This window comes from Amphibalanus amphitrite, unplaced genomic scaffold (assembly GCF_019059575.1).
Source record: "Amphibalanus amphitrite isolate SeventyFive unplaced genomic scaffold, NRLGWU_Aamphi_draft 000712F_arrow, whole genome shotgun sequence".
NCBI lineage: Eukaryota > Metazoa > Arthropoda > Thecostraca > Balanomorpha > Balanidae > Amphibalanus > Amphibalanus amphitrite.
The window spans coordinates 259,419-275,359 of NW_024882206.1; the positions used below are offsets into that span (position 1 = coordinate 259,419).

Genomic DNA, 15,941 nt, shown 5'->3' on the forward strand with positions numbered 1-15,941 from the left:
CACATAAACACGCCATTATCTGCATTTCGAAGCCATTTTATTACAACATATAGGACAAGAGCGTAAAAAATGCGAAGTCTCGCGCTGAAAGTGAAATTCATAGTCCACGTTTGATACGCACGGTGAAAAACAACATTGTACAGGAAGCAGCTCACAACTCAGTCACTCTGAGGTGAAGCGATAAGGGAAAGCAGTTAGGAGCTAACATTCAGGATGTCAAACAAATCTTTTGATACAACGGATGAGTTTGTGTCAAACCCGTGTCAACTGATTGTTGCGAAAGACGTTCAACTTTTGGTGAATCGCGTCTTCTTCAATGCTCCTTCTAAATGCGAAACTGCATAAACAGGTTTCATTAGCAAAACATAGTTATTAGCACAGTAGCCACTGAAGAATACGTGCAGAAAAGGAGACATATCTTCTAGGAATAAAAAACGACACATCGATGGGAATGAGAATCTTGCAATGACCATCGCACCCTCAGTCAGCAAATCACAGCTCTACATTGAAACGCGCGGTGCCCGGCGCGCTATCCGAGCGCTCCGGGCGCGCCCGAAGCTCGTCGCGAGGCGCCCTCCGCCTCACTGGCCGTCGGGGGGCGGGGTGAGGAGCGAACCGAGCCCCGTAACCCGTGGTACCCGGCCCGACCCGCCGGCGTCCGAGCGGACTGTACAGATCGACAACACCTCACGACAGTGTCCACATCACAGCGTCGCCAGTCGAACGGGTGGCGGTTAGGAACCTCCAGAACCGAGCGCTAGGCTCCATGTCGACGTCAGCCACTTCACAGTCATCGCGCCTTGGCAACTGCTCCCTGGGAAAACTCACATCAAGGCTCCAGCCGCGTGTGACCATACGAACATCAGCGCCCACTGCGCTGAATCTCCACCGCACCGAGCCATCCTCGCCCACTGCACTGAATCTCCACAGCGTCCACCACAGCTTGTCACTCACCGGCGGCCGCGACCATCCACTGCCGTCAGCTCCACATCGGCACCAAACGGAATGTCTCACTCGTCCTGGCAGGCCGCCTAGTCGGGAGTCTTCTCTTCCACCGAGCAGCGGCTCACCCGTCCACTCCACAGTGAAGCGAGAACTATCCTCAGTGGTCGGCGCCACGACAGGTTATCAGGGACCCTCCTTAGCTATCCGGCTCTCACCAGTTCGCCAAAGATTCTTTCCGGGCAGTGTCTACCATGAATCCTCTCCCGGCAGTGTCTGCTCTCACCGATTCACCGCGGATCCTCCTGGCGCCCTGTCGACACCTCACCACAGTTCCGGCGACAGGTCGGCGCCGCGGATGGCCCGGCGGGGCTGCGCCAGCGGGCTGAGGGCTCCACTACCGCTCAGTCGGCCGCTGCGCCGCGGGGCCGGCGCGCCCGACGGCGTGTGGAAGCTGTCTTCGCTGTCCCCGTTGGTATCGGGGACGGCCGGCCGGCCGGCGCGGCCCCGGCCCGGCGAGGCCACCCGCCGGCCGGCCGCCCGGCCCGAGGGGGAGTCGGCAGCCACCGCCGCGGCCCGGCCCTTCGCCGCCCGACTGCAAACGGGACGGGGAGTCAGACCGGGTACCGGTACTCTACCGAAATACATCAGCATGAAGCATTGACCAAGTACTTAAATTGCACAGAAAATGACGGCCGTAGCACCTGCTTATGAAGCAGAATGTTCATTTCTTAGTCCTTCCTTAGTCTTAAAACACATTTCAATTTTCACTTCTCAACAAAGCAAACTGATTTGGCCAAGCACATTATTAACTCCGGCACAAACAAAAAATAACCTCATGGAAAGGCTCATTCGTATCTAAAACAGGCGTAACACGCTGACATCTGGAAAACACTCATAGCGATCATGACTGAAAACATCTTTATACATAACTTCCAATAATTTCATTCCATCGTCACTCAAGCACCTCAAGCGACATACCTGGCGGCGGAAGTTGCAGCCGACGACTTCAGTTTCGACTTGGCCACTGACTGCTTTGGCTTGGCCTTGGCCTTTTCGGCGGCCTTGGCCCTCTTGTCGAGCACCTCCTGCATGGCCGGGTTGATGTTGTCGTAGATGGAGCCGGTGCTGGAGGAGTTGGCACTGGACTTGGCCGAGTCCGCCTGCGGGCAACGGCGCCGATTTGGCAATTAAGGCGGTATGGATGCGCTAATATACGATATGGCTGTGTGTCAATTCCGATAGTGTGCTGTCATGCGTGAGTGTTACTACACAATTATTCTTACAAGAGGTGAATTAGAGCATATTTAGGGTCTGCCGTCAATCGTCAATTAACACAGGTCTGTTGATCACGATCCCTCCCCTCCTCTCCCAGTCCCCTTACCTTGCCGTTCACCCTGGCCTTCTTCCCGGCGCCGTTGCTGCGTCCGGGCGCCGCCCCGTTCTCCTCCGGACTCTCCTCAGACGCCCTCTTCTTCCCGCGCGCGCCTCCCTTCGCGCCCTTTCCTCCGCCGCGACCGTTCACCAGCGGCTGAGGGGGCGGCTCCTCCTCCTCTTCCTCCTCTCCCTCGGAGGAAGAGTGTGAGGACACGGCGGCGGCGCGGCCGCGTCCCCGTCCTCCTCTCTTGGCGGCGGCGGCCGGCCGGCGGCGAGACGAGGCCGGCTCCTGGTCCGTGTGCAGCGGAGAGCGGTCCCGGGCGGCGCGGCCCGACGACCGCGGGCTCGACATGTCCTGGAGCGGGGAGGAGATAGGGGCGGTCAGGGCAGCCAAGGGACGACTGGTGCACATTGGAATGTATTTCAGACAGCAGCAATAAGCATGGTACGTCTCCTGCACATTCTAGGAAAAATGCTTGATTTATTACGATGATCACACCGCATAAATATTGCTCACCCATGATCTAATAGCTTCATAAAACACCACACGCCCAAACAAACCATCAATCCATCCATCAGACACCTTCGTAAAACACTCTTCGAATGGAGGGAAGTTGTGCAGGATTTTCTCACCGAGTCGGCTACGAAGACCAGCCGGGCGGGCGGGTTTCCCAGCGACTTGAGCCCGGCGTGCAGAACGCCGCGCAGTGCGGAGTAGTTGGGCTGCTCGTCGAACTTCAGAGCGGCAACGGCCGCCAGGAACCGCTGCAGAGTGTCTGGGACGGAACGCAAGGGTGAAACGGTGAGCGAGTGGGCGAGTCGGTGACCGTGGTCACTGGTCATAGGGGATGTTGTATACATGACATGACCCTGATTGTGTTATTGTTATTGTGCCTTCGGCTCACCGGAAAGAGAAAACATCCTAATTCGAATTCTGAGGTTCTTATGAAAATGTGACAAAAGTGACAATGCAATTCGCTGAAGCAGTGGCAATAAAGATCACGAAACTGTCCAATAAAGCTGAGTTATATTGTAAAAAAGATATATTTAATACCGATCAAGATAAGGCGATGAAGCAGCGAATAATAATTACATGGACATTGGACGGACAGGCTGCTACAGGACATCTTGCCACTTGGCTGGTTACAGCCAACTAGCAGTGTAACGTCCTACACTACCCCCACAGTCCAGCGTCCACCCTCATCTCCCTTCACCTCCCTCCCATCGCCCTGTGCCCAGCGCAGTCTCCCCGATCACTCACCGGCTCCTTTCGGCATCCCGTTCTTGAAGCAGGCCTTGACGAGTGCCGGGACGTTAGCCATGAGCCGGTTCTTTTCGTCTGCCACCCGCTCGGCGTTCTGCAGCCGGTCCATCCAGGGCAGCGTGCCGCTGGCCCACTGCAGCAGGTTGTAGCCGAGGATCTCCAGGTCGCCGCGCCGCGACTGGGCGCCGATGTGCGCGTCCCGGCTGGTGAACTCTATGGTGCCGTTGTGCGCCTTCCGCACGTCCGGCTTGTACTCTTTGTGCACGCCGTCGAAGGCGTACCGGCACGCCAGGCCAAAGTCGACCAGGTGTACCTGTGCGTGGGCAACGGAGAACGCTGAATCTAGTTTTGAACAATGAATCCCTTGTGATAGTAACTCAGCCTACCAGTCCACAAGATCAGTCATGCACAGTGGATGGAAGCGTACTTACCAAGTCTTTTGTGTCTTTATCGAGCCCAAGCAGGAGGTTCTGGCCCTTGATGTCACCATGGATGTACTCTTGGCTGTGGAGAAACTCCAGAACATCCAACTGAAAGAAATGAAACTTCGGATGATCCATCACATCACGATCTTTGGGATATAATGAGAACATTCTGCATTCTGACGATCGTTGGGCTATAATGAGAGCATGCTGCATTCTGACTTGATCCGCTAGTGGCTGATGAGTCGGGAAACCGTCATGGCTGTAATGTCTCACTGGTCAGCACACGTTTGGCCGGCTAGATAAAGGCAGCGTCGGTTGTCCACTCACCACCTGGATGCCGATGTGGAGGATGGTCGCCATGGGGAAGCGGTGGTTGTTCTGCTCCAGCAGCTTCTGCAGGTCGGTGCCGTACCGTTCGATCACCATGAAGCGGAACTTCTGACCGCCGTGGTCGAACGAGCCGCTGGCGACAAACTGCGGCATCCCGAACTTCTTCAGACCGTGCGCCTTCTTCCAGGCGGCGATCGTCTCGGCGCGCGCCACGCGCATGTAGCAGTGCATCTCGGAGAAGAGCGGCCCGCTGCCGTGACTCTCCACCTTGATGACGTACTGGGCGCCGGCGGCCGGCGGCGCCGACTCGGCCGTGGCCCCGTAGATGAGGCCGAAGCCGCCGGAGCCGATCGGCGCGTCGATGCGCCAGGTGCGCCGCGTCAGGTCTGTCACCACCAGGCCGGCCGGCAGCGAGGGCGGCAGCGCGGCCGCCTTGGGCGCGCGGGCCTTGCGGGGCGCCATATCCGCTCAGAGCACGCCCAGAGAGGTGGGGGTGATTAAGGCTGGCTGTGACACTTCTGAGGTCCTTCGGTGAGGCACACTGAAATATCAGCATTAAAAATGACAATAATTGCTTAGAATATCGATTCTGAGAGCAATCAGAAATTAGAACAAACCATGAATTTCGATGTTAGTCATCATGGGTCATTGGAATGTGTGAGCACTGACTACTGAGCGTGTAACATAACAAGCAAACATGCCAACTAAATTGATAGAAAATGTCACCAGTGCTTGCAACTGGAAAAGATGCCAAGTAGGTAACTTAAGGTACGTTTTATCTCATCATTTGACATGAGTGGGGCCTGGACTGTGGCCTGTGATTGTGTTCATAGCTTCATTTTCACCAGCAACTGAAACTGAAACCAACTACAAAAGACAATGAAGGGAAAATAATGAACAATTAGTTAAAGCACTATGGCATGTCATGTAAAACCTAGACCAAGATTTTGAAGAAAAACTCATGAAACAACACCATACTAGAAAACTGGGGTGAATGACTGAAGGTATACCTATGCTGACTGCTGATATAAGAGAATGCATGTTGATGTCACATTATAATAAACTTCAGTGATCCATAAAGGCCACAAACCTTGTATATATCAACCCAAATGTGATCATGAAATGTTAATGTTATGGATAGCCATTACAATCTCTCACACTGTACAATGAACTTGAACTGAATTGAAATGAACTAAGCATTCACCTACTGGTTTGGTTTTAATCTTTTATGCATTCATATCCTACCTTCAAATGGAAGAACAGAGCGCCCTGCTAAGCAGACTTCTGGAAAATGTGAAGATGAAGTTGAAGTAGATAAAAAACAATCTAACCTAACCTATCAGTACCCACTAACCTTCTAAGCAGCCAACCCACCCATAACCTACTACCAACCTACATATCTTTCAATGAAATTATGAGAGACATAGGTAACATTGGAAAGGAAAAACACTCAAGATTTTAAGGGGGATTCGGTAACTGTGAGTTAAGGTGACCTGAAATTGAGTAGTTATATTTGCCACCACTCCAGGATGTCCATTTTTTTGTTTGGATGCCGATGTGGTTGATGCTGACACCGGCCGGGCGGTGTAGTGTAAAGGTCGCCGTCCTCTGGTTAGGCGCGCACATTTACACGCTGAATTTTACATTGAAGCCCATGGGCCGCTCGCTGACTGCAGCTCAGTGCCAAACATGCCATGAAGCGCAGCAGCTGATTATTTGTTGGCTGGTCGGCGCAGAGTTACGTGCTGATGAGTTGATATAGGTAATTGAACTTTTCAGCACGCCCTAGGTCCTGAAGGATTGCGTGCTAAATGCGCGCCTAACCCAATTTCAAATTCCTTGCCACCTCTAACGTGTGTATCTCAAATGCAAATTACCTATTAAAAAGGGATATCATTCAGTCACCGTGCATTCAGTAAACTACGAATAACGCGAGGCCCTATATACCGAATAACTGACACACCGCTCATAGCACACTGAATTGATTTCTGTTGATTTCAAACACGGAAGCGAGGTAGTGAATTGCGCCAGGAAGATCTCTGTGGCGTAGTTTTTGTATTACAGTCGAAAACAGCCCTCTATATTTACGTTATATCAAAAAATTGATCTTAATTTTATGTTTGTTTTCTTAATAATTTGACGAAAAATTATTTTATTCACTTTGTAATTTTTCAAGGTTGAATTTTGTTAAAAATAATAAAAACAAAATATTAGCTTTGAATATGACGTCATATATCTTGAAATTGACAAGAATTGAATGCCCAAACCTTGTTCAATTACAAGTTCTCTCTCACGAATTGTGCAGCTCGCATTGGATATCAAAATTCGCATTTTATAGCCCTTCCAAGTCCTTCGGTGGTGTTGGTTGCCCATCTTTGTCGTGTATCAGACATCAGCATGTCTTCTGCTACTTATTGAACTTTTTGGAAAGTGCCAGAAGCAGACGCCTTCAAGCATTCATCCAATGCAAAGACAGTGGAGATCAAGAACCGATCAAGATAGGGTTTGAATCAAAGAGGCTACTTGGAAGATTGAGATGGAAGTCAACCAATGAGCCATATGGTACAGGCGCTACCTACCTAGCATATAAGCATGCTTGTGCATGACTGCATTTGAATTTTGAGGTGCTAAGGATAGATGCCACAGCTGTTTCCGTATAAACTGTTCATATCTGAAGGTGAAAGCTGTCAGCACCACATGTGCCTGAAGTGAACTCAAACTCTCAACATTACATTACTTGCAGTGTTGGCAGTGACCCAGAGATGCTCAGCAGTATTAGTGTGGTTTGAATGGTGCCATTATTGTTGCAGTAAGTTCTTTGTAGCTCATACTATTTGCTAGCAGGAACAAAAATGGCAGAGAAACCATCTAAAGTGTCAACAGCTGATGGGGTTAAGCCAACCCCAATGAGGTTATTTGCAACCTGGGAAGTGGAAAGAACATCCCCAGTTTGCATTGCAAGGCAGTGCACCCTGAAGCTGGCCCATCTGAAGGTTGTTCGTCCAGTCAGTTCGGACTTGGGGTCATTGCTGATTGCTGTGAAGATGCAGAGTGCCAAAAGAACCTTGAGGTCAAATGAAATTCCTTTACAAAGCAATGGCCTTATTGACACTGAGCTGGATTTAACATTTTCTCTCCAGTATCCTCACTTCTTGAAAGGAGAGGGCAACAAGTTGCAGATCATGCTGCAGAGACGCAAGAGGTACAAAAACAGAACCATACTGGGGTACAAGACACTGTCTGTTGGTGTCATCAACATGTCACAAATCCTGCAGAAGTCAGTGGACAAAGACCTGATGCTGTACTCGGACCCAAAGGAGCGTCAGACCCTGGCTGCCATCCTGAGTGTGGAGTCGCTGGTCAGTCAGCCAGCAGAACAGGAAGAAATGCAGATGCCCAAGAACATGGACATGCCCTACAGGTATGACTCAGAAGAAGAGGAAGAGTACAGCACCAATGATGAGTGCTCTGATTCTGAGCAGATTCCTGATGCCAGAGGAAAGCCCCCATCTTCCAAGCACATGGGCTCAAACATGAGGCAGAGAAACCTGAAGGAGAAGTTCATGACACTTCTGAAGCGATTCAAGGTGTCCGAGGGTCTGCAGGAGCTGGACCAGGACCAGGACATGGATCCCAAGTTTGACGGCGAGGAGAGGGAGATCGCTGACCTGCTGAAGGAGCTGGACGAGTACGCATCAGACTCTGAGCCCGAGATCGACACCATGAGCATCAGCTCGACACCAAAGCCCTCACTTCGTCCATTCTTCTCTTCCTCGCAGAACCTCCTGGGTGACAATGCCAACCCAACGATTGGAAAGGAACAAACCCAGCTGTAAGGCCGAACTGTCTTAACTCCCAGGACACAGTTATATCATCATAAATGTAGTGAGTACCTGCCTATCTCCAGATTGTGTCCTCCCTTTTTATGTATTTTTATATTTGTAAAGAACAAATGTATGTAAACCATGTGAAATTCCAAATGAGACAGCTGATCCTTGGCAAATGGTCACATGATCCAGAGGTGTATGAATGGGGCCAGGCTTATTCTGACCCACTACAATGCTTTCATTGTTACCACTTGCCATATTCTATCTCAATAAATGTTTCTTGTTAAAATGTTACATTCTTGATATAATCAAAAGTGATCAGGTGTATTCAATAAAGTTTACAGCACCAGAAGGTGATGTGAAGTGACTGCCATCTCCAAGTCAAAGCCACACCGTTAGCGTGCAGGTACACGTGTTTTCGCTGATGTTCACTCGATGTCTCCCATCAGCAATCGAACATACAATCTCCACATGCCGGTCAGGCCCCACAGCCTTCCTACAGGTTTTGGTACGGTGCTGGTAATCGTAGAATATGTAAACAGATGCATAACTCTCAATTGGCAAGACCAACCAGAGCAAATTGCAGAATGCGATTTTATACATGATCTGTAATCTGTTACATAGGTGAGAGGGACGGATAAACGACCAAAAATTTATTTACTGTATGAACATTGGACGTGCATCGTTTGAAACAAGTACCGTACGCCGTCCCTGGGTATTACGTAATGCGTCCTAAAAAGCACGCATCACAGCATCACTCAATTCTATAATAGTAAAATAGAATCACAATGCTTAGCACACTGCCAAAATAGCATGTAACAATAATGGAGCACCACTACCAGTCTCGGGCGTAGCCCATTTAGACTTACTACCTCCACAAGCCAGATTATAACTGACCAGCGACCGGGGTGAAGAGAACCTAGACAGGAAAATAACCCGCGATGAGTCAATTACAGTTCAACGAACTAAACGTCCTATTGACTAGTGGGCATGCCGACGTCAAACGTCTAAGGTGGTTTAAGGCATTGGTTTGAGCTGTCGCGCCTTCCGCTCCGCTGCGTGCACCTTATACAAACTGATTCCGTCACTACAAAAAGTACAGAGCTGATTGTAACAAAATCAAATGTGCGCACCACCACATCAATCTTCGACACTCGGCTTTTTACAACACGGCACATCTTCCAAATGGTCCCATCCACCAAATGCACTGGGCTGAGCCGCCCTCGCACAGGTTCATCGTACGATTCTCTGTGTCTCTGTGCCTGCCCAACTAGCACGGTTCACGGCTCTCCCGCTCGCCTTACCGCGGTTACCACCTCGGCGTCTACCGTCGCACGATAAGGTACAGGTTCTCCTGGAGGCCGGCCGGGCTGCATCGGAGCAGGCCCGGCGGCAGGTCGTCGGGCTGAGGGTGCGAGTACAGGTGCTCGATATCCGCCACAGACTCTGCAAACCAGCACAGACATCGTATAACGTGTCAGTCTTGGTACAGGCACGGTGTAAGAAGGTGGTACGCCACATGCCTGGGATTATTGCGACGGGGCTGTGGATAAGCGGATGGCAAAAAGTGCCTTTCTGTACAATCTGCAGGAAGGTACTTCTTTTGTCACTGACTCATTGCATCAACGTGAAAGCTACTATCAACAGAAACTTTCAAGTGTCAAACAAGAGCAACCGATACCGATAGCACTATACTGGTAGTGGTACCCATGCCGATACCGTCCATCGATGATTCGTTAAATCAACGCACATGAACGTAGTTAATAGTTATGATCTAACTGTCGACGCCCCCAAGCCACAACTAATGGTAAGTCAGCGCGTGAACCCGGAACCGAGACATCACACACCGAAGTATGTACGCAGTACGCACTTTGTCCTCAAACGATAGTGTTACCGGTGAATTACCGATTACGTTACACTGGTCTTCGACCTCGTCTAACATCATTCAGCTCTCGCCTCTCACACCGTGCTCTACCAGCACCCCTCTCCCCCCCCCCCCCCCCGCCACTCACCGAACTCGGGTCGGAAGTCGGCGGGGGTGACGCTGCGAGGCGTGCCCCGAAACTCGCAGGGACCGTACTCGACCGTACTGAGCAGGTACCGACAGCCGGGCGCCATCACCGAGCGCAGCAGCGCCGCGTACCTGGCCAACGCGCCGACAACCGTGAACATAGCTCGTCACAAGCTCAACTTCCCAAAATACTTATTAACAAGTCATAGGTAATGGGCACAGATAAGTCAACGGATGCACATTACTGACGCGAGTCGCCATTTCGTTTTACTTCGTATTTGTATTCATAGAAAAACATCACAAATACCATTGGTAGGTCCTGGTGATGGTCGGCGGATCGTACTAAATTCGATTCGTCTGGATTGGTCGTAGCATGAGTCTCCTCTTTCAAATACACATCGAACACAACATTATACACTACAAGTACACACATTACAACATCGCTTTGAAGTCAGAAAGCGTCTCTATTGTGGCTAAATTTACATCAAGTTGGTTCCATTCTCGGATAGTTTTAGGAAAGAACGAATTGTGGTATGATAGTAGTCGCGATTGTATCCGCCTTATCTTTTTGGGATGATCGTTCCTCCCTATGTAGTTAGGCCTAAGAATAATATTATCAGTGTCATGTCTACTCTCTCCATGGTACAATTTGAGCAAAAAACACAATCTGGCAACTTTGCGTCGTGCTTCCAGCGTGTCCCAGCCAACATGACAACATATCTGTGACGCTGCTATCCCTACTGTAATCGTTCAAGGTAAAACGAGCTGCACGCCTCTGTATCATCTCTAAATTGTGTTTCATTCCTTCTGCGTTGGGATCCCAAACACAACTTGCATATTCTATTAATGGCCTAACTAAAGATGTATACACTGTTTCTTTTACTACTTGTGGACAGCCTTTAAAATTTCTTTTCACAAATCTTAACATTTGGTTACCTCTACTAGCCACATACTGTATATGTCTTTGCCAGCTACAAGATTTCGAAATGAACACTCCTAAGTATTTTAACTCTTCTACTACTGGAATTGCTGAGTTATTGAAAAAGTACTTTGGGACTGCCGCACGCTTGTTTCTTGACATTCTCATTAAAGCACATTTATTTACATTTACTGACATTTTCCAATCCTTACACCATTGCAATAACGCATCTAGGTTTGTCTGCAACTTATGAGTAGAGTCTATGTTACTTACAACATCTGTGTATAGTACAACATCACAGATTTACAGATTCCCCTCTAACCCAATCAACGCATTTTGCTAGCTGCGAGTATTGCATTGCATCAGCTATAAAGTAGAAACCATGTTTGTGCTAAGACCGCACCATTCTTACTTGGGTCTGTCTTCCACGTTCATTGCCACGTACGAAGCACGGTCCCAGATCCCGTCCACGGCGCCAATAGTTTCTCCACTCAGCCGACAGATGTCAGCACGGTACAGCCGGAGTCGGCCGTCCGCCGTCTGCAGGTCCAGGGCCGCAGGCCACGGTTAGATAACGTTTTAGGAATAATTCGGAGATAATAATTCCGATCAACGTGCTGTGAACTGTCAATCAATAACTGTTACAAGTAACCTGGGAACATACAAGATGAGATGAAGGACAAAGGTGTGTTACATAGATAGAGCGAAGAACAAAGGTATTTTTCACGTTTAGATTCAACAGTCAAACAACCACTGCCCACAATGGATGCAATCAAGTTTAGTTCATTTATCCGTACTCTTCTGCAACATACAATACTTACCTGATACAATGTTGCTTCGGGAACTGAGGATGACGTAGTAAAGTCCAGCTTGTTTTCCGCGAAAAAGTCGAGGATTGCTTTCTCAGCACACTCAATTCCAATCACAGTGTGGCCCTTTGAGTATAACCTGAAAATAAATGAAGATTCAGCATTGAAATACATTATCAAATAGGGTACAGTACATACTCCAGACTACATACCATGCAAGTGTCTGAGGAAGACGTGTTGAGAGTCTCGGAATGGTCCGTGCTAGGATATTTAGATACTATCAGAAACAATTCTGTTATCAGTTACCGTTTCAGTGTCCTGAGTTTTTTGCTTTCTAGTCAGGTCTAGCCTCCGTCAGAAAATCGTAATTTACAGATGAATGCTACCTAGACTCAACAGTTGTGCCTGATAAGCCGAGCTTGTGCAGCAACAGAGACAAATGAATTCTTTTTCTGCCACTCATTCGATCGGGAAGCAATTTATATCGAATGTTCAACGAATCATCGGTAAATAATTTAGACCGAAACTCGAAAAATTTTACAAATGATTGGAAGCCAATTTAACCTCACGTTAATGAATCAATCGAAAATAATTTTTGCAGAAAGTTAAGCGTGTCTAACACATTACGAAGATAAAACATAACATCTTAAAATACGTAGGTAACGAAGCGGTTCGTAAGTCGTCCCGACCGGCTCCAATGCCTCCTTTGGGCACGGAAATAAGGGGTCTAAACCAAACGTAATTATGGAGACGGAGCAGCAGCTTACTTCTTTCCAGCCTGAGGCTTTCTATCACTGAGACAGGACTCATCGCTAGACGCTAAGTTAGACTCACCACATCATATCCACAGATTTGCCACACAGTGGCACCAGAACCGTTCGGGGGCGATCATCGGGAACGAGCTTGTCATACCACCTTTTCAAGTCAGGGTGCACTTCTTGCTTGTGGAAGTTGATTTTTCCCTCTGACCATTTCTGCTCCCAGGAACCCACTCTTTCCTTGTCCATCTCTCCTGCCATCTGAAACAATGCATGATGAATAAATGATGCATGGAAACAACAACGCAGTGCACTGGTATCAGATGAGTCCAGTGATCATGGAGCTCACTGTCATATCAAAAAGCTACTTATGTGCTATTTGACCCCTCGCCTGTGTGCAGCGTTTTCCAACGTTTGATGTGTAGGGGGGAGGGGGGTCGGTTGGATGGACGGACCCCCTGCAGTTCGGCCCCTGATCGAGCTAGAGCTTCGCGGAAAAAAACAAGCGTGTTGCCGGTGACGACAGGTAGCCTTTGATACCCAACTTTAAGGTCCTGTGTCATTGATTCATGATTGACCTTCCAGGTCAGGTTAATGACCCAAAAGTTGAGAAAATCGGGACCCGCTAGAACTTCTCAAAGTGAAGCTGTTGTTTTTTTTTAGGGGTGCTGATCACTAAGTTCGTGTTAGTTTTGATTACAGATGATGTCTTCACTCTTCATGCATCCAGGCCAGGACGAGTCAGGTCAGGTTGGGTCAATTAGTAGGCCTCCTCTCCTGCCGGCTATCCATAGTAGGTGTTAACAACTGCTAACAGCATCATAAGATGTTATGAAACACAAAGGCACTAAAACTATATTGTGAGTGTTCATACAGATGCTAAATTCGAAATCAGCTCCAAAACTACCCTAGAAGCATGTAAAGCTTTAAAAAGTGAGCCACAGTCATCAAAGGTCAATGGTCTTGACCTGACCATCACCACGTGACCTTAACCCGCGCCCCGTTGGGCTCTGCCGAGCAACGCGCCCCGTTGGGGGGGGGGGGCCATTTTGGCCCCCCCCCCCTAAGATCTCGAGAACCACGCAACGTAGCGACAAGCGGCAAACGGTGTTGGATAGCCCTATCAGGGAACTACCTTGTGACCCAATTTTATTGACCTAGGTCAAACCGATGACGTCACAGGTCAGGTCAAAGGTCCAATTTTCACCGTTTACAGGCATTTCAAGAAATGCGTTGTAAAATCGAGTAAAATGCATTTCATTGAAAATCATCGATGGGGAAATGTTCTTCAAACACATATTTTGCTAGTTGAGGTCACTGATACCAGGTCAGGTCACTGAGGTCAGGTCACTGGGGGGTCACAATATGAAAGTGTCGTGTGATACATGTTTTATGGTCCATTTTACATGACAAATGCGATTATGTGGGTCAGGCAGCCTTTGGGGCCAGCTTAGGTCACGTTTTGGTCAAGGTCAGGTCAAGGTCAGGTCAAATAAGGTCAAATTTCAAAGTTGATATTTTTGCATAAAATGGGTATCGAATTGATGCAGCTCGTCACGGGGAGTTCAATGGTGGTCTTTGTTTTGCCGTACAAGGTCTAGAATCGCTAAAAATTGAGTTCAAAAATTTGACGTCATCATTTTTGAACAGTTTTTTCGCTATAACTTGGCCAAAAAACGAGATATCGATCTGAAATTTGGTATGTATATAGAAGAGCGCAGGGACTATCACATATATTCCGGTTTTTTCGAAATTCGGAAAAATTTTGGATTTTTATTTAGTTTTTCTAAAAAAATCAATTTTTTGAAAATTTTTGGGTCAAAAACCCAAAATTTTGAAAATCCGAGATAGCAGTTTTGTAGCGCCGCTTTTTGTCTATTAGACCATATAAAGAACTTTGAAATTGCTTGATAACTGTAGAATTGGTGAGCGTTTCAAGATTGCATGTTTTTTGCTCATTTTTGCTCGAACATGACCTCAGTTTGACCTCAATAACTCCTGACCTAAGGTGACCTAAGACTTGAAATTTGGTGTGAAGGTGTCAAATTGATGCCCGGAAAGGTACTGAAAATTTGGCGGCGCTGCGCGCCGCCGTTTTCTTGCTATTCAGGAAAAACCACAGGGGGGGGGCCAAAATGCCCCCCCCCCCCAACGGGGCGAGGGTTAACAACCACCATAATGCATGGGAGTGGGACCAACATTATTTCACATGTTTGAGCATTTACAGTCACAAAAAGACTGGAAACGTGCAGATAATGTAAGCTCACATTCAGAATTGCGATTCTGGCCAAACATGCTCTTGAGAAAAAGGTGAAAGGTCAAAGGTCATTTAGGTCAGGTTCATAAAATTTTCAGGGTAGGTGTAAAATTAATCAACTCGAGGGTAGATCATCCACTTTAAGCACAAGTTATTTGCAAAAAGCAAGCGGGGTCCATCGACCATCGACCATCTGAGTCTGACTGACCCCCTACAAGTGCGAGGCAAATAAATCCACACGTATCTCTTATAACCCTGGAAAACTCTACTGCTTAGAGCTACAGCAACAATAATTATGAACCATGAATCATGTGCAACTGCTCCTAAGGGTCAGGACTCAGTGGTGCTTCCCGCATGTGGCATGGGATTATTGCCCATCCATACCCGAACAGGAGGACCGGAGGTTTCAACGTATAGTAAAGGATCTGACCTGGTGTACAGGGCCTTCAATATGACTGTCCTGAAGATGGAAATGATGGAACGATTAAGGATTTGATGATTTTCAAAGCATTTCATAGTTAAATTTAGCCGGCATGCCTTCTGCGACGCAGCTATGACGTTTACGGCGCAGAGCTGCAGGAGCTTCAGATAAAGACTACTGGATTTCCGAATCATGTCATTCATCAGTCTAACTGCATATTGATCAAACACGATTGACACAGACCGGCTATGATTCTCAAAGTTCTACATGTACCAAATATAAACATCAAACTTTCAATTGTTGACAAATCACTGGCAGTCAAGGTAGCCTCAATTTGACAGTGGAGATTCCAATGAAGACAACTGACAGCAAATGATAAAGCTAGTGACGTCAATACTCAAGGACAAATCAAAATGCGTTGGGCGCTTATGAAAAGACAGTTTGGTGCTTTCTTGGATTAAATATTGATAAGTAAAAAAGATTTTATGATTTACAGGGGATTGATCGATAGCAAGTAGTTTTTGACTGTTTAAACCATCTTTATTTGCTCAAGATACTGATCAATGCAAAGTAATTATTGACGTCATTTCCATACTTTTGT

General features: G+C 47.9%; 2 protein-coding genes across 2 annotated transcripts; both read right to left on the reverse strand.

Moving 5' to 3' along the window:
- Window positions 1-20: 20 nt before the first annotated feature.
- On the reverse strand, window positions 21-6,309 carry LOC122365033 (serine/threonine-protein kinase VRK1-like). The gene is made up of 9 exons (XM_043335915.1): window positions 6,216-6,309; window positions 5,584-5,622; window positions 4,336-4,879; window positions 4,015-4,113; window positions 3,581-3,896; window positions 2,953-3,095; window positions 2,327-2,674; window positions 1,924-2,105; window positions 21-1,537 (listed from the first exon to the last, which is right to left on the reverse strand). The coding sequence occupies exons 3-9, from the start codon at window positions 4,798-4,800 to the stop codon at window positions 1,267-1,269; spliced, it is 1,824 nt and encodes a 607-aa protein (XP_043191850.1). The 5' UTR covers window positions 4,801-4,879; window positions 5,584-5,622; window positions 6,216-6,309; the 3' UTR covers window positions 21-1,266.
- A 2,161-nt stretch (window positions 6,310-8,470) lies between these two features.
- LOC122365040 (probable thiopurine S-methyltransferase) lies at window positions 8,471-15,371 on the reverse strand. The gene is made up of 6 exons (XM_043335920.1): window positions 15,350-15,371; window positions 12,739-12,923; window positions 11,917-12,043; window positions 11,508-11,635; window positions 10,178-10,308; window positions 8,471-9,611 (listed from the first exon to the last, which is right to left on the reverse strand). Exons 2-6 carry the CDS (start codon window positions 12,921-12,923, stop codon window positions 9,490-9,492), a joined length of 693 nt encoding a protein of 230 aa, XP_043191855.1. The 5' UTR covers window positions 15,350-15,371; the 3' UTR covers window positions 8,471-9,489.
- Window positions 15,372-15,941: the final 570 nt, after the last annotated feature.

Excerpts from the sequence above, each read along its gene's own strand:
- LOC122365033 (XM_043335915.1), bottom strand. The coding sequence starts at position 4,800 with ATGGCGCCCCGCAAGGCCCGCGCGCCCAAGGCGGCCGCGCTGCCGCCC. Across the intron at positions 3,096-3,580 it reads CGGGATGCCGAAAGGAGCCG|ACACTCTGCAGCGGTTCCTG; the intron begins GTGAGTGATCGG and ends GTTCCGTCCCAG. Across the intron at positions 2,675-2,952 it reads TGGTCTTCGTAGCCGACTCG|GACATGTCGAGCCCGCGGTC; the intron begins GTGAGAAAATCC and ends TCCCCGCTCCAG.
- LOC122365040 (XM_043335920.1), bottom strand. The coding sequence starts at position 12,923 with ATGGCAGGAGAGATGGACAAGGAAAGAGTGGGTTCCTGGGAGCAGAAA. Across the intron at positions 12,044-12,738 it reads AAATCTGTGGATATGATGTG|GTTATACTCAAAGGGCCACA; the intron begins GTGAGTCTAACT and ends ATTTATTTTCAG. Across the intron at positions 9,612-10,177 it reads CGACTTCCGACCCGAGTTCG|AGTCTGTGGCGGATATCGAG; the intron begins GTGAGTGGCGGG and ends GCTGGTTTGCAG.